Raw genomic sequence first — 23,491 nt, forward strand, 5'->3', positions numbered from 1 at the left:
CCCCTGGTCCTTCTTTTCTCCAGACTAGCCAAACCCACATCCTGCAACGGTTCTTCCGATGTTTTTGTCCACAGGCCCTTAATCACCTGAGTTGCCCTTCCTAATGGAACTTGCAAATCCTGCCTCCCAGGAAGAGGTTAATCCCAAGGAAGGACCAGCCCAGCCCAGCCCAGCCCCATCCATCATCCAAGAGACACTCTGTATGTAGCAGAGATTACCTTCAGGGCCTGTGCAATTTTTCACAGGTCATCCTTGACTTACAACAGTTCATTTAGTGACCGTTTGAAGTTACAATGGCGCTGGAAAAAGTGACTTGGGACTGTTTCTCCACACATGACTGTTGCAACATCCCCATGATTTACGTTCAGATGCTTGGCAACTGGTTCATATTTGTTGTGGCCCGCCAGTGGCCAGCGGAGCTGGCATCAGAGCTGAGGTGGCGCAGTGGTTAAATGCAGCACTGCAGGCTACTTCAGCTGACTGCAGTTCTGCAGTTCGGCGGTTCAAATCTCACCGGCTCAGGGTTGACTCAGCCTTCCATCCTTCCGAGGTGGGTAAAATGAGGACCCGGCTTGTTGTTGGGGGCGATATGCTGACTCTGTAAACCGCTTAGAGAGGGCTGAAAGCTCTATGAAGCGGTATATAAGTCTAACTGCTATTGCTATTGCTATTAGATTCGGAGAGTGAGGAGGTTGGGGAGGAAGATGGGGCAGTCCTGGAGTCTGGGGAAGGCTCTGATGAGGGCTCTGTGTCGGAGACAGGGAGGGGGCCAGGGCCATATGCCGGTTATCAGCTGCCTTCAGAGTTAGACATCAGTGAGGCAGAAGAACAGCTGGAGCCTGTTCCCAGTGTGCGCATGCGCAGAGTGGCCAGACGAAGGGAAGAGCTAAAGAACAAGGGTCGACTTTGGAGTAAGGCCACAGGTGGACGGTGAATGGCCCCTCCAAGAGGGAATAAAAGAGGAGCGACAGGAACGCACGAAATGTACTTGTGACCAATGGATACGCTTTCTACAAGATGTAATGAAACATGATTCCTTTTTTTTTTGTGCTTTTTCTGTAATAAAACCAATTTAAAAAAAATTTTTTTAAAAAAAAGAGGAGCGGAAGGGGAGTGGAGTTTGCAGGAGACAATTAGTTCGCTTCATTGGTTCGTGACTCTCTGAGGCTCCTTGCCAAGTTCAGCAGATCTCAGCCTGGCCGCTCTCCAAGCCAGATAAGGTCTGTGACCGTAAATCCTCCCTCGAAAGACTTTGCTGGACGTGAAGGAGCAGAATTCACAGCCAATTAATAAAAGGGCTTTTTGTCAGGACAAGGAGTTTCCGTCATGCTCTTGGGAAGCCTCAGTCAGAACAATAATTATGACGGTTGCAGTGTCCCGGGATTGTGTGATTCCCCTTTTGTGGCTTTCTGACAAGCAAAGTCAATGGGGAAGGTGGATTCACTTAACAAGCGGGCTACTAATTTGACAACCGGGGTAAGAAAAGTCGTAAAAATGAGGCAAAGCTCACTTCGCGAATATCTCCCTTAGCAACAGAAATTTTGGACTCAATGGCGTCGTAAGTCAAGGGATACCTGTATAAGTCTAAGTCAGTGTTTCTCAACCTTGGCAACTTGAAGATGCCCGGACTTCAACTCCCAGAATTCCCCAGCCAGCGTTTGCTGGCTGGGGAATTCTGGGAGTTGAAGTCCGGACATCTTCAAGTTGCCAAGGTTGAGAAACACTGGTCTAGGTCTTCAGGCCTGTTCGTAGCTAAGGAGCAATGTGCTTTTCCACGCAATGTTTGCACATCAATTATGTATCATCACTTTTTTCCCCCCAAGCCATCTTCGAGCACCAATTCAGAAATGAATAAATATAGAACATGAACTGAGCAAATAACAAAACACTTTTGTTTACTCAAAGGCTCAACAGTCAAACTGGCTTTGCAGGTTCCATTTTGCTAATTAAAATTGCCGGCTTTTTGACAAAACCTGCAGAGAAGTGGCTTTAATGTAAACACTGAAAAGCCAATATTTTCTTTGACACGACATAAGCTTTTCGTTTATCTTAGATGATTTATTAACTGACAAGGCAATGCCGATGTTGTTCCAAAATGTACTTTTGGGATTTTATTTTTTTCCGGTGACATCTGCAATTTGGCAGTTCCTGATTTTAAGACCGTGACTTAATCTCATAAAGCATAATTGTAGTAATTCCAATTTAATAAATGACTCCAGCCCGGCTGGAAAAAAATTGTTGTGATTAATGCAAAGAAACGAGAAAACGGAAACGAACGGAAGCTGCGACATGACGACAACGTGGCTCGGATGGGCCATGTTCTTTTACTGTAACGCGCTCTACATGGGGCTGTCCTTGAAGAGTGTTCGAAGACTCCAGCTGGTCCAGAACGCAGCCGTGCGAGCGATCGTGGGTGCACCTAGGTACACCCACGTCACACCTATCCTCCGCGAGCTGCACTGGTTACCCATTAGTCTCCGGATTCGCTTCAAGGCGCTGGTCGTTACCTATAAAGCCCTTCATGGCATCGGACCTGGGTACCTGAGAGACCGCCTCCTGCCGATTACCTCTCTCAGACCAATTAGATCGCACAGGTTAGGTCTCCTCCGGATTCCATCTGCCAGCCAATGTCGGCTGGCGACCCCCCGGGGGAGAGCCTTCTCTGTCGCAGCTCCGGCCCTCTGGAACGAGCTCCCCGTGGAGATCCGGACCCTTACTACCCTCCCGGCCTTCCGCAAAGCCGTTAAGTCCTGGCTGCTCCAGCAGGCCGGGGGGCTCTCGAAATATCCAGCTCCTCGGAAATTGTGACTGTTGTATATTTTAATATGTTGTTTTGTCTATTATCCCCCTCCCTTGTTTTATTGTAAGCCGCCCGGAGTCCTTCGGGAGTGGGCGGCATACAAAATCAATAAAACTATAAACTTCTTTTAAACCATTTTAAAATAATATCTTAAATGGTAGTAATTGCTTGTTTTAACCTTAAAAAGCCCTTAGTGCAGTGTTTCTCAACCATAGCGACTTTAAGTCCTGTGGACTTCAACTCCCAGAATTCCCCAGCCAGCATAGCTGGCTGGGGGATTCTGGGAGTTGAAGTCCACAGGACTTAGTCACCAAGGTTGAGAAACACTGCCTTAGTTAAGAAGTACAGGTGGTTCTTGATTTACGACCGCAATGAGCCCAAAATTCCCGTTGCTAGGCAAGACAGTGGGCAAGTGAATTTTGCCCCGTTTTACGACCTTTCTTGCCATAGTTGCTAAGTGAATCACGTCAGTTGTTAAGTTAGTAACATGGCTGTTAAGTGAATCTGGTCTCGCCACTGATTTTTCTCGTCAGAAGGTCGCAAAAGGGGACCCCGGGCTGCTGCAACCGTCATAAGTACATGACAGTTGCCAAGCCTCTGGTTTTTGATCGCCTGACCCTGGAGATGGTGCAACGGACATAAATGTGAAAAACTGTCATAAGTCAGTGTTTCAGTACCATTGTAACTTTGAAACGAATCATTGTAAGTTGAGGACTATCTGTATCAAAAACTGCTGGCTTTACAGCCCTCCCTACGCGGTTTACAGAGTCAGCCTCTTGTCCCCCCAACAATTTGGGTCCTCATTTTACCGACTTCGGAAGGACGGAAGGCTGAGTCAACCCGGAGCCTGGTGAGATTCGAACCGCCAAATTGCAGGAAGCCGGCAGTCAGCAGAAGTGGCCTGCAGTACTGCACTCTAACCACTGCGCCAAAAGACACTTAATCTCCCCCCTGGTTCAGCCGATAAAGTGAGGAGAACGTGTGGATTAGAGGTTAATACAACTGCCTAATATGCAAGCAGCCCAAGTTCGAATCCCAGAAGGGTATAGCTCGCTTTGCTGGCGCATGCGCAGAATAAAAATAGTTCTGCGCATGCGCAGAAACATGCCGGCAATGGCAGAAGAGACCGGGAAACTGGTTCAGGGTGTTGCCAGCTTGGGCCGCTGCCGGTTCTGCGACCCGGGCCTAAATTCCACTAGCAGTTCGGCCCGGTTTGGAGCAATCGGCTGGCGACTCCCCGGGGGAGGGCCTTCTCTGTGGCTGCTCCGGCCCTCTGGAACGACCTCCCCGTTGAGATCTGGACCCTTACCACCCTTCCGGCCTTCCGCAAAGCAACTAAGACCTGGCTGTTCCTGGGGCTGTTGAACTATCCAGCCCCCTTCGAGGTTATGACTGTTGTTGTATTTTAAATTTCTGTTTTCTATTTTTATTTTTGTACCGCCTCCCCTTCTGATTGTTAGCCGCCCTGAGTCTTCCGGTAATAGGGCGGCATACAAGCCAAATCAATCAATCAATCAATCAATCAATCAATCAATCCACCTTCTACAAGAATCCCAGTTTCCAATTGGGGAAATTAGTTGCCCACAGATAGAGATGATAAAGGCCACGAAACTCTCGTCTATCCAGTGATTCTATCTCGATTTCCACAGGTTTCGCATCCGTACTCACTTCAGCGTTGTCTTCCTTCTCCTCATCGTCAGATTCTGCGCTGTCGTCTGGCGGTTCTTCTGTAAGGGAACATATAAATGTTTATAAATCAGCCAAAGAACGGGCCCCACTCTAATATTCTTCCGGAAGGCGCTGATTCTGTCAGTGGACCTGGGAAACCCAGAGCGGGATGGAGCCCATTTAATGGCTGGTGTGATCAGCTATCGCCGGGGGGGGGGGGGAGAGATGGGGAGTGATTTTGTTATATTGTACAATTGTTGTGGCCCAACAGCGGCCAACAGAGCTGGCAGCAGATTCAGACAGTGAGGAGGTTGGGGAGGAAAATGGGCCAGTCCTGGAGGCTGGAGAAGGCTCGGAGGAGGGCTCTGTGTTGGAGGCAGAGAGGGGGCCAGGGCCGTCCGACAATTATTGGAGTCAGACATCAGTGAGGCAGAAGAACAGCTGGAGCCTGTTCCCAGTGTGCGCATGGGCAGAGTGACCAGAAGAAAAGAACAGCTCAGAAATCAGGGTCTACTTGGGAGTAAAGCCACAGGTGGGTGGTGAATTGCTCCTCCCAGAGGAAATAAAAGAGGAGTGGGCTTTTGCAGGAAACAATTCGTTCATTCGTTTCAGGAGTGTGAAGATCTGTCCGTGAATCCCAGAGACTTTGTGCCCAGCCTTTCCTTGCACAGCACCTCATTTGGACAATATTTACATGGCCGCTTTCCAAGCTAGATAAGGTCTGTGGTCACAAATTCACCTTTGAAAGACTGTTTGCCAGGCCTTGGCTGAATGTGAATGAGAGGAATTCACATTCCTTTAATAAAAGGGGGTTTGGTCGGGACCAGGAATCTGCTTCGTGCTTTTTGGGGAAGCCTAGGTCCGAAAAACAACCGCAACGTTTTGCTTTTACACAACCGTAATGCACAAGCCATTTCTATAACAATAAGCCTAACTAGCTAACCAAAACGAAATCAAAGTTTCTTTTCTTTTCATCGCGAGCACAAAATCCGGAAGAAATTTCAGAATAAAAACTAAGTTAAGACACGTTCTCTTCTTTGGCTAAAAGAATCCATTTGGCCATCTCTGCTTCTCTTTGCTGTGGGGAATAAATAGATCCATTTTTTACCTGATTGCAGCTGCTTGATAATAAACTCAATCTGCTGGATCATATCGGCATTTCCTTCCTCGATGTAGCATCGGAGAATGTCTTCCATTTCCTGCACGGGTTTGCAAAACAAACTTGTGTTAGTTGATCCGAGGGATGACCCGGCCTGGGGTCAGAATAGGCCTTTGGGGGTGTGTGTGCAGGCAGAGGGGCACACCCAGCAGAAGAGGTCCTATTTACAGAACAAACAGAAGGTGAATTCTAAGGGGCTGCCCCAGAAAAGAGGGGGATCAACCTGCTCCCCAAAGCACCTGAGGGTAGAAGAAGCAATGGGTGGAAACTAATCCAGGAGAGAAGCTACTTAGAACTAAGGAGGGACTTCCACACAGTGGGGACAATTCATCAGTGGAACGGCTTGCCACCAGAAGTTGTGGCTGCTTCAACATCTGGAGGTTTTTAAAGAAGAGACTGGACAGCCAGCTGTCTGAAATGGTATGGGGTTGGACTAGAAGACCTTCGAGGTCCCTACCGTCTCTGTAATTCTGTTAAGGACTAGGGGAGACATGAGAGCAATGTTGTAATATGTGAGGGGCTGCCCCAAAGAAGAGGGGGTCAACCTGTCCTCCAAAGCACCTGAGGGGCAGGACAAGAAGCAATGGGTGGAGATTAATCAAGGAGCGAAGCATCCTGGAATTAAGGAGAAACTTCCTGACCGGGAGAACAATTAACCAGTGGAACGATTTGCCGTCAGAAGTTGTGGGTGCTCCATCACTGGAGGTTTTAAAGAAGAGATTGGACAGCCCCTTGTCTGGAATGGTGTAAGGCAGTGTTTCTCAACCTTGGCAACTTGAAGATGTCCGGACGTCAACTCCCAGAATTCCCCAGCCAGCATTCGCTGGCTGGGGAATTCTGGGAGTTGACGTCCGGACATCTTCAAGTTGCCAAGGTTGAGAAACACTGGTGTAAGGTTTCCTGCGTGAGCTAGGGGGTTGGACTAGAAGACCTCCACGGTCCCTTCCAACTCTGTTATTCTGTTACTGAATGAAAGACTTGGATACAGGGGTCTCGTCCGCAGCATCACAACCAGTATTTCAAGTCTGGTACCAGTGTGGCAATTTCCCGGGTGTGAAACAATGGGCCTGAAGGAAGGTTACACAGAGGTTACTGTGCTTTTGATTGGGAAGAAGAATAAGAATGAGACCAGTCTTTCTCAACCTTGACAACTTAAAGATGCGTGGATTTCAAGTCTTAGAATTGCCCAGGCAGGCAGGCTCATTGCAACCCTGAGGACCCAGATTATTTGGGGGGAAGTGGGGGGGACAAGAGGCTGCCTCTGTAAACCGCTTAGAAAGGACTGTAAAAGCACAGTGAATAAGGATATGTCTAAATGCTATTGCTATTCCTTCCTTCTTTTCCTTTTCTTTCCTTTTCCTTCCTTCCTTCCTTCCTTCCTTCCTTCCTTCCGCCATGGTGGCGTACTGGTTAGAATGCAGCATTGCAGGCTAATTCTGCCCACTGCCAGGAGTTTGAACCTGATCAGCTTCCATCCTTCCGAGGTGGGTCAAATGAGGACCCAGATTTGTTGGGGTGCAAGAGGCTGACTCTGTAAACCACTTAGAGAGGGCTGTAAAAGCACTGTGAAGCGGTATATAAGTCTAAGTGCTATTGCTATTCCTTCCTTCCTTTTCTCCCTCCCTCTCTCCCTTTTCTCACTCCCTCCCTCCCTCCCTCACACAGGTTGATTCAGCCTTCCATCCTTCCGAGGTGGGTAAAATGAGGACCCAGATTGTTGGGGGGCAAGAGGCTGACTCTGTAAACCACTTAGAGAGGGCTGTAAAAGCACTATGAAGCGGTATATAAGTCTAAGTGCTATTGCTATTTCTTCCTTCCTTCCATGGTGGTATAGTAGTTGACAATGCAGCATTGCAGGCTAATTTTACCCACAGCCAGAAGCTCGATCCTGACCGGCTCAATGTTTACTCAGCCTTCCATCCTTCCGAGGTCGGTAAAATGAGGACCCAGATTGTTGGGGGGCAAGAGGCTGACTCTGTAAACTGCTTAGAGGGGGCTGGAAAGCACTGTAAAGCGGTATATAAGTCTAAGTGCTATTGCTATTCCTTCCTTCCTTCCTTCCCTCCCTCCCTCCCTCCCTCCCTCCCTCCCTCCCTCCCTCCCTCCTTCCTTCCGTCCTTCCTTCCTTCCTTCCTTCCTTAACTCCCTTTCTCATTCTCCTTCCTGGTGGCACAGTGGTTAGAATGCAGTATTGAAGGTTAAGTTTGCTCACTGCCAGGAGTTCGATCCTGACCGGCTCAATGTTTACTCAGCCTTCCGTCCTTCCGAGGTCGGTAAAATGAGGACCCAGATTGTTGGGGGCAAGAGGCTGACTCTGTAAACCACTTAAAGGGGGCTGGAAAGCACTCTGAAGCAGCATATAAGTCTAAATGCTATTCCTGTTCTCTTCTATCTCTAAGTGAACCATTCACAGAGCAATTCCCAGAATTAAAGACAGAGAAAGAATGGATGGCTCCGTGATTACTGGCATAAAAATATATATATTCCAACCATCCTCCTGTTAGGAATTTTGTTCCGGCTTGTAGGTTTCCCTCTGAATCTCTAAATAAAGATTGCCTTCAAATTCGTGGCATATAAAAGGCTTCTCTCGCAGGCTGCTTGCGTTCTAAACAAAACAACAACCTTTTCAAATCCTATATAAACGACCAGCGATGGAAAAAAAAACGGGCCATTTGAGCCTCCCATTAAAAAAAAAATAGAATAAATCCTGGGCCTTGAGAGATTAGCCTGGGAGAACAAGCAAGGGGAGATAAGGATCGCAGGAAAGCCGAGGGCATCATCCATCAGGCTGAAAACGATCCCACATAATGGCCGAGAAAGTGAGAACTGGACGCATAGGGACGAGATATCAGCTTCTGTACAAAATCGGAGCAGATTCCGGCTTTCCCCCCCCCCCCCCCCCCCGTTTTGTCTGCCATTTAGCAGCGGGGAAACTTATCTTTCCTAAATAGCCGGCAGCATTTCTGCCAGGTGGAAAATTTATCGCCTGCCCCATTCGTCACGAAGCAGGGCCAAAATAACAAATGAAATGCATGCATCTCTTGCTTTGACTTACGATCCGATCACGGTTCAAAACGTTGTTAAGTAAGGCTCAGTTGGGCAAAATATTTTGGACATAGTATTCAATTAGTCCAGTGGGATAAATTATGGGAGAGAAACTACAGACTAACAAAGTCAGCCGCTTATAAGGAGAGCCTCTACAAAATGTTCTACCGGTGGCATCTACCGCCAGCCAGATTGGCTAAGATGTTCTCAAACTCCAGCCGGAGTGCTGGAGACGTGGGCATAAGCAGGGAACATTCTACCACTTGTGGTGGACCTGCCCTACGGTCAGAAAATATTGGTGTAAGATAGACTGTAGAATGCTAGAGAAAAAAAGGAAATGATATGAAACAAAAATGGGCTTGTGGAAATACCATCCCCAAGAAAATATAAACTGGGATTTGAAAGAGACACCTATAACAATAGAAAAAGAAAGGAAGGGAAGAAGGAAGGAAAGGAGGGGAGGAAGGAAGTAGAGAATGGAGGGACAAAGGAATGGAAAAGAGTGGAGGGTGGAAGAGAGAGAAAGAGAAGGAGAGATAGTAGGAGAGGAAGAAGAAGTGTGGAGGAGAGGTAGGGGAAGAAGAAAGAGGTAAGGAGAGGTGGGTGGAAGGGAGAGTAAGAGAAGGAGAGGAGGGAAGAGAGAGAAAGAAGGAGAGACGGTAGGAAGGAGAAGAAAGAGGGTAGGAGTAGGGGAGAGGTAAAGGGAAGGAAGAAGGGGATGGAGAGGAGGAAGGAAGGAAGTAGAGAAGGAAGGGAGGGAGAAAAGAAAAGAGAAAATAAGGTGGTGTCACAGCAGGTGCGAAGAATGGTAAACAAAGCATTCCAAACTATACCTTATAACCTTTTAAATGGAATAATAATAATAATAATAATATAAGAATGGCAAAGAAAAAGAATAACTATGTGAATGTATACCTATAACTGTATGTAAGAGAATAATTGACAGTAAAAATATAAAGCACAATATAGGTAAACAATATTTGGTTATAAATAGCTAAGTATAAACAAATATAGAATTGTACATAAAAATGGATAACGAATAAGGAGATTATGAATGCAAGATAGAAATGTATAGGAGGGAAAACACTAACTGCAAAGAAACCGATTCGGAACTGTGGTATGATATACGATGGAACTTATTGTTTCTATGTTGTTTTTAAGTCATGTGTTTGTTTCTGTTGATGTGTTTATGTGTTTAAAATAAAAATTTATAATAATAATAAGAAGTGGTGAAAGAGGTCACTGAACAGAGGATAGAATTGAAGCTGGAACTGTCTCTCCTGGGTGTTTTTGATGGGGAAATGGGGGAAAAAACTACAATACATAACATTACATATTCTAACTACAAGCACAGAATTGGAAACTCCTCCAGACCTGATTGTAAGAAGAAAAAATTATGAATGTGCAGAAATGGATAGACTGTCTATGGAAATGAAGGAGAGGGAAGAAACCAATTATTGTCAAATCTGGAATAGATGGTATTCCTGGCTGGAGAGGAAACGTATAACATAGGGTACAAAATGTTAAAGTATAATATACAGAATGCAAAAGGTATAGGAAATAGATGATATTGACTTGATGCTATTATAACCGAAATAAGATATAATTTAGGATAGTGAAATGGAGATAAAAGTTTCGCAAATAGGATTGTTACGAAAGATATTGATACTGATATGGAAAAGCTGTTATAAGTGTAATTTGTCTTTTGTCCTTTAAAGGTTGGAAAATTCGATAAATACTATTTAAAAAAAAACCATTGTTAAGTAAACTAAAAGACCCAGCAGCCCCAGGAGGAAAAAAAAAACAGGAGTCATCTATTATATGAAATCTAAGCACTATAACAGGCACTATGTAGGATAAATGGATTAAAGAACACAATGAACGCCAATTAGCAGTCAGAAAACAGAATGGAAACTCCTTACTCTCACAACACATGGACAAACTCAGCCATAGTTTCAACTGGGAACCTGTGAGCATCCTAGACCAAGCCAAGTCCAAAAAACGCCAGACAATTCCCGGAAGCCTGGCATACAGAAATATCAGCCATCAACAGGCACATAGGGAGAAACGACGTCTACACGCCATTGAAAAGAAACAATGAAAAATCCGAAAAGGAAACAAAAAGACCCAAAACAGGACTCTTTACCAGGAATCAACATCCAGATAATCAGAGTTTAACACCAAGATTAACACCGGACTAACAATCAAGAAGCAAACAGTACTGAAATCGATGAAATATCAACTCGGACAAGCAAGTAAGAATTAGAATAGAGCTGGAAGGGACCTTGGAGGTCTTCTAGTCCAGCCCCCCCGGTCAAGCACGAGACCCTACACCATTTCAGACAAGTGACTGTCTAGTTTCTTCTTAAAAACCTCCAGGGATGAAGCACTCACAACTTCTGGTGGCAAGCTGTTCCACTGGCTAATTGTCCTCACTGTTCGGAAGTTTCTCCTGAATTCCAGGTTGCTTCGCTCCTTCATTAATTTACAATGGTGTAATCAAGAAACCACCAAGCCCACTCCCACTAACAAGAATCAAGATCATGTGAAGGGTTAATACCACTTTATAAGGCCTTGGGAAGGCCACACTTGGAATATTTGCATCCAGTTTTGGTCACCATGATGTAAAAAAGATGTGGAGACTCTAGAAAAAGTGCAGAGAAGAGCAAGAAAGAGGATATTTGATATTTTTGATATTTTATTAATATTTATAGGCTGCCCTTTTCCCCGAGGGGACTCAGGGTGGCTTACATAAAATAGGGAGGGGGGGGGGTATAAACAATAAACATAAAACAATACATAAAAGTAAAATAGTACACAACATTCATTCTTCATTCGGGTGGGGACAGATTGTGATCTTATCCCCAGGCCTGACGGGATTAGGGGACTGGAGGCTCAAACATACGATGAACAGTTGCAGGAACTGGGTATGTCTAGTTTAATGATAAGAAGGACCAGGGGCTGCCACAAAGAAGAGGAAGTCAAACTGGCTGCTTACCATGGCTCGAGCTTCGTCTCTTATGGATGGAATAGCAAGGATACTGTAAAGGGCTCCATTTACATAGGGATGAATCTGCAACAAAGGAGGTAAAATTACCCACCGTTCAAAGGGGATCTGCCCCTCATCTATCCCCCCCCCCCCGGTCTGGGGACTCAAAGTTTTACAGAACAACTGATGGTGGAGGAGCAAGAGAAGGTGAAGCAGAAGAGAAGGTGGTGGAGGAGGAGAAGCTGAAGCAGTGAAGAAGAAGAATTAGTGTAGTAGTAGAAGCAGAAGAAGGAGGGTGAGGAGGAGGAGAAGAAAAGAAGAAGAAGAATTATGATTATAGGAGTAGTAGAAGCAGAAGGAGGAGGAGGAGAAGTATTAGAGGAGGAGTAGAAGCAGAAGAAGCAGAAGCAGGAGGAGGGGGAGAAGGAGGAGGAGGAGGAGGAGAAGAAGAAGAAGTAGTAGAAGCAGAAGAAGGAGGGTGAGGAGGAGGAGAAGAAAAGAAGAAGAATTATGATTATAGGAGTAGTAGAAGCAGAAGGGGAGGAGGAGGAGGAGGAGGAGGAGGAGGAGGAGGAGGAGGAGAAGTATTAGAGGAGGAGTAGAAGCAGAAGAAGCAGAAGCAGGAGGAGGGGGAGAAGAAGAAGAAGAAGAAGAAGAAGAAGAAGAAGAAGTATAAGTATAAGAAGAAGAAGAAGAAGAAGAAGAAGAAGAAGAAGAATTAGAGGAGTAGTAGAAGCAGAAGGGGGAGGAGGAGGAGGAGGAGAAGAAGAAGAAGAGCAACATCATTATCATCATCATCATAATCTTCACAGAATCCAGATGATATAATGAGATTTAGGAATTTTATGTGACCCTCTGAAGATTCTCCGTCAGAATCAAAAAACCGGTCCTTTCTACCAACCCTCGAAAATGATCGCTGTGGCAGTACCTCGTGGTTCTCGTGGCCAAGGAGATCCGAGAGAACTTTGAGAATCTCGTTTGCAATTTTCACACACATCTTCTTCCCTGCGGAGGGTTCAAAAGGAGACAGAGGTGCCAGGTGTCAACCCCAAACAGACACCCATCCACAAGACCTCAGGATGAGTAGAATAGCCATTAAATACATTGTCAATGCGCAAAGCATCCCTGGCCTGCTCTTGAGTTGCCATGGGCGGGGGGGAGGGGACTGACGGAGCAGCACGGCAGCCACAATCAGAAGCACATTCCATGCCTACCTTTCTCAAGGCTGTATCCCAGGATACCTGCAACAGCCGGAGGGGCGTGATCTCTACAGCCCCCAAAAGTACACTGTTGGAGAATGTGATTTATGATACACCATGGGAGGAGGGGGGAAACAGGGTCATAGTTGGGGTGTAAATTACGTGTGGTCAGAGCTGGCTTCACTTGGGTAGTGCTGACATGTTGCTCCTAATAAATACCGTATTTTTCAGAGTATAAGACACAACAGAGAATAAGACGCACCAAGGTTTTGAAGAGGCAAATTAAAAAAAACCGCCTCCTGCCATTTACCTCCCAAAGACCGATAAGATCACACAGATTGGGCCTCCTCCGGGTGCCATCGGTGGGTCAATGTCGGCTGGCGACCCCCCGGGGGAGGGCCTTCTCTGTTGCTGCCCCGGCCCTATGGAATGATCTCCCCGTAGAGATCCGGACCCTCACTACTCTTCCGGCCTTCCGTAAAGCTACGAAGACCTGGATGTTCCGGCAGGCTGGGGGCTATTGATCAGCATCCAGCCCCATTTTAAGTGCTATGTATGTTGTGTAATTTTAAATAACTGTATTTCTGTTTTTAATTTTTATATTCCCTTGTTGTCTGTAAGCCGCCCAGAGGCCCCCTGGGAGTGGGCAGCATACAAATGTTAATAAACTTCCAAACTTCCATAGCCTTTAGGAGGCTTATAGAGTACTCCTGGGAGCTTGGGGGGGGGGGGAAATTGAGCAAAAACAGCCCATTTTTCACTCATTTCTGCCCTCCCCAGCCCCCAGGAGCACTCTGCACGCGCCAGTCAGCTCATTTTCGGCCTTTGAAGGGCTTCCGGAGGGCCAGGGAGGCCATTTTCAGGAAAGCCTCCGGAGCCTGGGGAGGGCAAAAAACGGGCCTACCAGGCCTACCGGAAGTTCTGGCCTCCAGAGGGGGCGGGGGACACCATTTTCACCCTCCCCAGGCTTCAGGAGGGCAGGGGTGGGTGGGAGGGTCATGCATGTATACACTGGGGGGATGTGCGGGGGGATTGAATTATGGGTGTGGGCATGTGTGCTTTCGGCCAAAAATGGTTAGCCATCACTGGTATAGTTGATGCTTCATCCTTTCTCCAAGGCCTGTTTTCAATCGCACCCCGCACCCCAGTTGCGCAGAATACCTGAACTCCGCAGGCAGAGGTTCATGAGCAAAGCGACGGAGTAGGCCAGGGTGTAATCAGACATGGAGTCCGTATCCTTTAGGGCCTCCACCAACCATGGTATGAGCCCATCCTTAATCATCGTCGACTGCAAAGCCCGCCTGGGAATTCAGAAAAAGGCAAATATATTGTAATATTCCAATTCTGTTCCAATGTATAATGTTATAATAGATAATATAGCAACAGAACAGAATAGAATAGAATTAATGTTGGAATGAAGAATAGGGATAGAGATAGAATAGAATAGAATAGAATAAATATTGGAATGAAGAATAGAAAAGGAAAAGGAATAGAATAAAATAGAATAAATATTGGAATGAAGAATAGGGATAGAGATAGAAAGAATAGAATAAATATTGGAATGAAGAATAGAAAAGGAACAGGAATAGAATAGAATAAATATTGGAATGAAGAATAGAAGAACAGGAACATGTAGAACAGAATAATAAATATTGGAATGAAGAATAAAAAAGGAACAAGAACAGGAATAGAATAAAATAGAATAAATATTGGAATGAAGAATAGAAAAAGAACAGGAACAGATAGAATAGAATAGAATAGAATAGAACAGAACAGAACAGAATAAATATTGTAATGAGGAATAAAAAAGGAACAGGAACAGGAACAGGAATAGAAATAGGAATAGAAACAGGAATAGAAATAGAATAGAATAAATATTGGAATGAAGAATAGAATAGGAATAGAATTCTTTATTGGCCAAGTGTGAATGGAATTTGTCTTTGGTGCAGATGCTCTCAGTGGACATAAAAAGTAAAGATACATTCGCCAAGAATCATAAGGTACAGCACTTAATGATAGTCACAGGGTACAAATATAGATAGGATAGAATAGAATAGAATAGGAATAGAATTCTTTATTGGCCAAGTCTGATTGGAGACACAAGGAATTTGTCTTTGGTGCAGATGCTCTCAGTGGACATAAAAAGACAAGATACATTCATCACAAATCATAAGGTACAGCACTTAATGATAGTCACGGGGTACAAATAAGCAATCAGGAAACAATCAATATAAATCGTAAGGATACAAGCCACAAAGTGACAGTCCTGCAGTCATAAGTGGGAGGAGATGGGGGATAGGAACAATGAGAAGACTGATAGGAATAGTAATGCAGCCTTAGTGAATAGTTTGACAGTGGTGAGGGAATTAGTTGTTTAGCAGAGTGAATGGCATTCAGGGAAAAAAACTCTTATTGTGTCCAGTCGTCTTGGTGTGCAATGCTCTAATAGCAATAGCCCTTAGACTTATATGCCGCTTCACAGAGCTTTTCCAGCCCCCTCTAAGCGGTTTACGGAGTCAGCCTCTTGCCCCCAACAATCTGGGTCCTCATTTGACCCACCTCGGAAGGACGGAAGGCTGAGTCAACACTGAACTGGTGAGATTTAAACTGCGGCTAGCAGTCAGATGATGTAGCCTGCACAACTGCACTCCAACCACTGTGGCACCTTGGCTCTGTGCACAGATAATCCTCAACTTGCAGCAGTTCATTTAGGGACGGTTCAAAGTTACAAAACTAAAACAAAAGGATCGTATTCCACCCTTATGATCATTACCCCATGCTCACGTTATCCAAATCCAGATGCTCGGTCACTGACTCGTATTTATGACGGTAGCAGTGTCCTTGGGGTCATGTGGCCCCGTTTTGCAGCCTTCTGGCAAGCAAGGACATTGGGGGGAGCCAGATCCACTTAACGACCGTGTGACTCACTTAACAACTTCAGTGATTCCCTGTCTTCTGTTGTTTTGAAACCCCACCCCACCTCTTCCTTATGACCGCCCGTCAAATACTGGAACACTGCTATCCTGTCGCCCCCTGGTCCTTCTTTAGACATACCCAGCTCCTGCAATAACAGGGTTGGAAGGGACCTTGGAGGTCTTCTAGTCCAACCCGCTGCCTAGGCAGGAAACCCTACACTTCAGATGGTTTGTCTAATCTCTTCTTAAAAACTTCCAGTGTTGGTGCATTCACGACTTCTGGAGGCAATTTCTGTTCCACTGAGCACCGGAAACCCGGAAACCAGCTGGCTGGCACACATATGCCAGTTTTTGGGCTATTCTTGGCCGTTTTCGGGGCTGTTTTTAGGCCACAGTTTCGGAATGGAGCTTTGCGCATGAAGGCTGCCAATTGGTCTCCGGACGCAATTCAAGGTGTTGGTTATTACCTTTAAAGCCCTACATGGCTCAGGACCAGCGTATCTGCGAGACCGCCTACTGCCACACACCTCCCAACGGCTGCTAAGATCCGACAGGGTGGGCCTCCTTCGGACGCCGTCGGCCGGACAGTGTCGGCTGGCGGGCCCCCAGAGGAGAGCCTTCTCTGTGGCTGCTCCGACCCTGTGGAACCAGCTACCCCCAGAGATCCGGACCTTACCCACTCTCATGGCCTTCAGGAAAGCTGTTAAAATCTGGCTGTTCCAGCAGGCCTGGGGCTGTTGACCTTAGTGTTAAGGTCCAGCCCCGATTAGAAATGTATGCGTGTTGGAAATTTTTAAATTATTCTTTTATTTTGCTTCTCTTTTTTCTTTGTTCTTTCTTTGTAAGCCGCCCGGAGTCCCCCGGGATTGGGCGGCCTAGAAATTTAACAAACAAACAAACAAACAAATAAATATATAAGGCAAGTGCCCTCTGCTCATTGCCTGCTTTCCCATTTCTCCCGTGGCCCAGTTTTGAACAACCCGTGGCCCGGGAGTGGGCCACAGACCCAGGTCGTTGGGGACTCCTGTCTTTAGGCCGCACGATTCAGACAAATGGCCCTACGACGGTTCTTTGCGGAAGAAGGAAGCCAGAATCCTTGAAAAGAGCGATAGCGTTTTTTGTGCTGAGCTCAGGTGCTGAGCTCATACGCGGAGGATCTGATAGCCGCCCGGTTAATGTGTCACCGAGCAAGGCAGGAATATTCGATCGTAATTACGCAACCGTCTTTGCTTTTCTTCCCAGGAACAATAAAAGCCATAAAAAGTGAGAGAAAAAGTGAGACATTTATGGCCCAGAACCTATTATTAAGCTCAGCTGATACTGCTTAGCTCACCTGTTCTGTTCTCAGGTGGCTATTTCACCTGTTTTAACTCTTTGCACGGCCTCTCGTACGAGTTTGCCACCGACCGGCACTTCCCAGCACTCTTCCCAGGGTCTCTGATGTGCACTGAGTGTGGCTGAATGAGTTTCATTTACAGGGAGTCCGGTTCATTTAGCGTCCGTCGAAAGTTACGACAGCACTGGGGGGGGGGGGGGGGAAACGTGACTTGGAACTGTTTTTCCAAGTGATGGCCTTCGCAGCCTCCTTTACGATTGCGGGATCAAAATTCGGATGCTTGGCGACGGGTTCATATTTATGACGGTGGCAGCGTCCCGGGGTCACGTCGTCCCATTTCGCGACCTTCTGACCAGCAAAGTCAGTTAGGGAAGCCAGATTCACATAAAAACGGGGTGACTAACTTGTCGACGGAAGTGATTCGCTTACTTAGATAACGGTGGCGAGGAAGGTCATAAAATGGGGCAAAGGGCACTTTAACAAATGTCTCGCTTAGCAACAGAAATGTTGGGCTCACTCCACAGACATTTCGGTCATAAGTCGAGGACTACCTGTACAAGTGGAGGAAAGAAGGCAGCGCCTGGCAAAATTAAGCCAGGTGGCTTCCAGCCTTTGGAGTCTTTAGCCAATGACTGGGCAAATGGGAAGCCATTGGTGCCCTCAGAGCTTGGCGGTTTCACTGCAGACGTTTCCTGACCCAACTAGGTAACGTCATCAGGGCTGGAAGGGATTGGGGTTTATGCCCTAGAGGAGGGGGAGGGAGATGGGGAGGGGGACTGTAGGGTTCTTGGTGCTCCCTGAACTGGGTGGTTTTCTTGCAGGCGTTTCATGACCCAACTTGGTAACATCATCAGTGCTAGAAGGAAGTGGTGCTTGTGTGGTGGTGGTGGTGGTGGAGGAGGAGGAGGAGGAGGAGGACGACGACGACGACAACTGTGGGGTTGTTAGTGCTCTCTGGTTTTCTTGCAGACGTTTCATTACCCAACGAGGTAACATCATCAATGTAAAAGGGAGGGGGATTGGCTCTTTGTTTATATACAATATAACCCCGCTTTCTTTTAGCGTTGATGATGTTTCCTTGTTGGGTGATGAAACCTCTGCTAAAAACCCCAACCAAACTCAAACAGCACCAAGGACCTCACTGTCCTCCCCCCTCCCACTCCCCACAATCAATCCCCACTCCCTTGTAGCACTGATGATGTTACCTAACTGGGTAAATGAAATGTCTTCAAGAAAACAGCCGAGCTGCAGCACCAAGGACCCCACAGTTCAACCCTGAACTCCACAAACGGAGGAGATCAGAATCCGAATCAGAACAGAGCTGGAGGGGACCTTGGAGGTCCTCTAGTCCAGCCCCCTGCTCACTCAGGAGATGCTATACCATTTCAGACAAGGGACGAGGTCTGCAGATGGGTATCAGGGTCCCAAGTAAGACCCCCACCCCAACGAAAGAAGACCCCCGAGGCTTGTGTTTCCTCAAAGCTCCATTTTATTCGAGATGTCATATTGGCACATCTGGGAAAAGCCGAATCTGAAAGCTCCCAGGATTTCCCCACTCAAGTAAAAGTCCAAGCCCTTCGCCAGCACCCTCATGCCCATCCCATGGCCCAATCAATGCCCCGTCCCAACTGTCACGCCACTCAAGATGCAGGGCAAGATGTCCTTGACTCTCTGAGAAAGGAACGTTATTATGACTATATATCTCCCGTACAAGGGTGGCTCCGTGGCTCAGATGCTGAGCTAGTCGATCAGAAAGGTCAGAGTTCGGCGGTTCAAATCCCTAGCGCCGTGCAACAGAGTGAGCTCCCGTGACTTGTCCCAGCTTCTGCCAACCTAGCAGTTCGAAAGCACGTAAAATATGCAAATAGAAAAATAGCAACCGCCTTTGGTGGGAAGGGAACAGCGTTCCGTGCACCTTCAGCGTTGAGTCATGCCGGCCACATGACCACAGAGACGTCTTTGGACAGTGCTGGCTCTTCGGCTTTGAAACGGAGATGAGCACTGCCCCCTAAAGTCTGGAACGACTAGTACATATGTGCAAAGGGAACTTTTACCTTTATCTCCCATACTCCATATAACCCCCCCTCCCATTTTCCCCACGGCATTGAATGTGGCAGGCAGGAAGGCCCATGTCAAAGGACGGCTTTTCCAGGCTTCCATGGCTATTGAAGCCATGCTGCCAAGCCCAGCAGAAACCAGTTTAGGGCAAAGAAATACACCAGTAAATTTTTTCCAGCAAGCAGTGGGATTGAGCATTTTTTTAAATCTCACCAGGACTGATATAGTCTCAGGCTTCAGTTTCTAAGTAGGGGAGGGAGCAAATTCAAACTCCAATGTTTTTCCCCCTCTCTGAGAGCGATTGCTTTTCACCTACTCAAGAGAAGAAGTTGTACCTTACCGTCAAATAAAGGATCTGATTTTAGGAAGTTCGTGCAATTAAGGAAACTGTTAATTTATTTAGGGCCTTTGGAACTCCCACAGGGGAGAGAGAGATATAACTGGCCATAATCTGGAGCAGCGCTCACAAACTGGTGATTGTGGTGGTCCACAGAAAAATTAATTGCATTTTTTATATTGCACTAAATCAGGGGTCCTCAAACCGGGCCGGATACGTGCAATGGACGATTGTGTTGCTGCAGAGAGTCTCCCCCTTGGGGGTCTTTTTGTGGGGGTCGGAGGGGGGCAGAAATTCCCACTTGGGGTCTGTTTTGGTCTCCTGGTGGGGGGCTTTGGGCGAAGGCTGGAGGGAAGAGCCGCTGGTGGCGAAGAGCCGAAGGGCCTTGTTCCAGTGGGGCTGCATCATGGCCTGGAACTGGATGACCATCTCAGCCCACTGAGCCTCCAGGCGCCAACACCTGGCCTTGCACTCCCGCGGGTCTTCCCTCTGCTTGGAAAGCCCATGCTCCTAGTCCTCAGTGAGGTTCTTCTGCTGAGCCTCCTTCTCGGTCTGATCCAATTTGAACTGAGCTGTTTTGGTAACTCTTTCTCCCGGTGGCTGCTCAGCTCCAGCAACTGCTTCCTATTCGGGCCCTAAGGAGCCCGGGCGGGCAGGCGAGGAAGGGCTGGGAGTGGAGGGGCAAACAGAGGCCGGAGAGGCACCCCTTGATGTGAGTGACAACAAATAGGCCTTGCCCACCCAGTCACATGACCACCTAGCCACACCCACCCCAGTCGGTCATCAGGCAGATCCTATTAGTGGTCCACGGGATTTAAAATTATGAATTTAGTGGTCCCTGAGGCCCGAAAGGTTGGGGACCCCTGATCTGGAATATCCTTTTTCGATTCATTTCTTTTTTTAATTATTATTTTCCTTAAAGTTAGCAAAGTATAAAATACAAGAGGAAATAAAGACGGCGGGGAAAGGAGAAAAGGGGAAAGCAGAAGTGTGAGTTAAAGGAAAATATATATTTTTTTAAAAAAAAAGCCTTATCTCCCAACACTGTTTAGAACAGTAGAATAAAGATAGTAACCTGACAACCTCAACTTTTGCATACGTAATATACACTAGCCGTTGCTATAGCAACCAATTGATCTAATTGAATCGCACGAGAGTCCCAGTTTCATTTCTTTCTCTCTCAAGCACAAAATCTAGAAGCAGTTTTGAAGCAGAAATGAAATTGGAGGCATTCTTTTTAAAAAAAAATTGTATCCGTTAGTTTAGCCGTGGCTCATATTCACTCCTTTGTAAAATACTTTTGTTGCAAAAGGAAGAAAAGAAAAAAAGAAAGACGAAAGAAAGAAAGATGAAACAAAGGAAGCAAGGAAGGAAAGACAGACAGAAAAAAATAGAAAGAAGGGAGGGAGGAAGAAAAGGACAAATAAAAGAAAGAAGGAAATGCAGGCACAGACGGACAGAAAGAAAGAAAGAAGGAAAGGAAGGAAGGAAGAAAAGTGGGGGGGGGAGGGAGGACAAATAAAAGAAAGAAAGAAATACAGACACAGACAGACAGAAAGAAAGAAAGAAGGAAAGGAAGGAAGGAAGAAAGGAGGGAGGGGGAGGGAGGGAGGACAAATAAAAGAAAGAAGGAAATACAGACACAGACAGAAAGAAAGAAGGAAAGGAAGGAAGGAAGGAGGGAGGGGGAGGGAGGGAGGACAAATAAAAGAAAGAAGGAAATACAGACACAGACAGAAAGAAAGAAGGAAAGGAAGGAAGGAAGGAAGGAAGGAAGGAGGGAGGGGGAGGGAGGACAAATAAAAGAAAGAAGGAAATACAGACACAGACAGAAAGAAAGAAGGAAAGGAAGGAAGGAAGGAAGGAGGGAGGGGGAGGGAGGGAGGACAAATAAAAGAAAGAAGGAAATACAGACACAGACAGAAAGAAAGAAGGAAAGGAAGGAAGGAAGGAAGGAGGGAGGGAGGGAGGACAAATAAAAGAAAGAAGGAAATACAGACACAGACAGAAAGAAAGAAGGAAAGGAAGGAAGGAAGGAAGGAGGGAGGGGGAGGGAGGGAGGACAAATAAAAGAAAGAAGGAAATACAGACACAGACAGAAAGAAAGAAGGAAAGGAAGGAAGGAAGAAAGGAGAGAGGGGGAGGGAGGGAGGACAAATAAAAGAAAGCAGGAAGTAAGGAAAGACCGACAGACAGAGATAGAGAGACAAAAAGAAAGAAAGAAAGAAAGAAAGAAAGAAAGAAAGAAAGAAAGAAAGAAAGAAAGAAAGAAAGAAAGAAAGAGAAATTTACTTTTGGGGAAAAAGAAGTGAGGCAGCATCACAACCCTCCATTCCTCACCTGAGGCTGAGCTTCTGCAAAGCTCCCAGGACGTTCTCCCGGGTAAGGGAGAACTTATCTTCCGCTTTCAACCGTCCTTCCAGCATGCGGAGCAAGCGGGGATTCTGGGAAAGGTAGAGGCGGCCTGGGAGAAACAGAAGAAGAAAGAGAGCAGTGGAGAGAGAGAGAGAGAGAGACCGCAAAAGCTCTCGGAAGTTGCATTCCAAATTTTGCCTGGTTTTCTTTCCCTCCCTACATACACATATACATCCGAACTAGGCTGTTTCTCTGCCTCATATAATATACGTGGGCATAGGCATAATTTTGTATTTGTTTATGTTGTCATGTTCACGTAGTGTATATTGGAGGTGGTGACCCTTTGAGAGCTGGAGGCCACGAAATGTCATGTTAATGTATGCCAATTAGTGTACATGCATAGTGACAATACAGTTATTCTATGTATCTATCATCTCTCTACATATGTATCTCTCTCACTCTCTCTCTATCTGTACTGTATCTCTACATCACTATCACTCTATCTCTCATCATCTATCTATCTATCTATCTATCTATCTATCTGTCTGTCTGTCTGCCTGCCTGCCTGCCTATTATCTATCCATCCATCCATCCATCCATCCATCCATCCATCTCTGTATCTCTCTCTACCATCTATACTGTATCTCTACATCACTCTCACTCTCACTAGTCCAGTCCACTGGTCAAGCAGGAGACCCTGTACCATTGCAGACAAATGGTTATCTAATCTCTTCTTAAAGACTTCCAGTGTTGGGGCATTCACAACTTCTGGAGGCAATTTCTGTTCCACTGGTTAATTGTTATCACTGTCAGGAAATTCCTCCTCAGTTCTAAGTTGCTTCTCTCCTTATTTTCCATCTGTTGTTTCTTGTTCTCCCCTCAGGTGCTTTGGAGAACAGGTGGACCCCCTCCTCTTTGTGGCAACCCCTCAAATACGGCAACACTGCTATCTTGTCTCCCCTCATCCTTCTTTTCATTAGACTAGACATTCCCAATTTCATACCCCCATCCCCAATGGCCTGGAGGAACCTTCTCCATGGGGTCGCAATGGGTCGGACACGATTTCACGACTAACAGCAACAACTGTGTGTGTGTGAGTGTGTGTGAGTGTCTGTCTGTCTGTCTGTCTGTCTATCTATCTATCTATCTATCTATCTATCTATCTATCTATCTATCTATCTATCTATCTATCTATCTATCTATCTATCTACCTATCTATCTACCTATCTATCTATCTATCTCAAGTACTTTGGCCACCTAATGAGAAGGAAGGACTCCCTGGAAAAGAACCTCATGCTGGGAACGATGGAGGGCAAAAGAAGAAGAAAGGGATGGCAGAGAAGGAGGTGGCTGGATGGAGTCACCCAAGCAGTCGGCATGAGCTTAAATTGACTCCAGAGGATGGGAGAGGACAGGAAGGCCTGGAGGAACGTTGTCCATGGGGTTGCGATGGGTCGGACACGACTTCACGGGTAGCAACAACGATAACAAGAGGTTTCTATGAGCTTCGGGAGAACTTCCCCAGGTGAAAGTAGCTACTTTATGCGTCGCCTCTTACCTTCAGCCAGGGAGGCAAACGCATTGATGAGCCGGGCGGTGTACTGGCGCACAACCTCGCACTTGGACTGGA

General features: G+C 46.4%; 1 protein-coding gene across 1 annotated transcript in view; it reads right to left on the reverse strand.

The window, feature by feature from the left end:
• ARMC9 (armadillo repeat containing 9) overlaps nucleotides 1–23,491 on the reverse strand; it is a 103,211-nt gene that overhangs the window by 43,983 nt on the left and 35,737 nt on the right. The window contains exons 9-15 of the mRNA XM_032224930.1: nucleotides 23,420–23,486; nucleotides 21,847–21,970; nucleotides 14,022–14,161; nucleotides 12,590–12,666; nucleotides 11,671–11,745; nucleotides 5,577–5,667; nucleotides 4,469–4,527 (exon numbers count right to left, since the gene is read on the reverse strand). Of these exons, the coding sequence (XP_032080821.1) occupies nucleotides 4,469–4,527; nucleotides 5,577–5,667; nucleotides 11,671–11,745; nucleotides 12,590–12,666; nucleotides 14,022–14,161; nucleotides 21,847–21,970; nucleotides 23,420–23,486 (633 nt within the window). The remainder of the gene's footprint in view (nucleotides 1–4,468; nucleotides 4,528–5,576; nucleotides 5,668–11,670; nucleotides 11,746–12,589; nucleotides 12,667–14,021; nucleotides 14,162–21,846; nucleotides 21,971–23,419; nucleotides 23,487–23,491) is intronic.

Source organism: Thamnophis elegans, chromosome 10 (genome assembly GCF_009769535.1).
Source record: "Thamnophis elegans isolate rThaEle1 chromosome 10, rThaEle1.pri, whole genome shotgun sequence".
Lineage (NCBI taxonomy): Eukaryota > Metazoa > Chordata > Lepidosauria > Squamata > Colubridae > Thamnophis > Thamnophis elegans.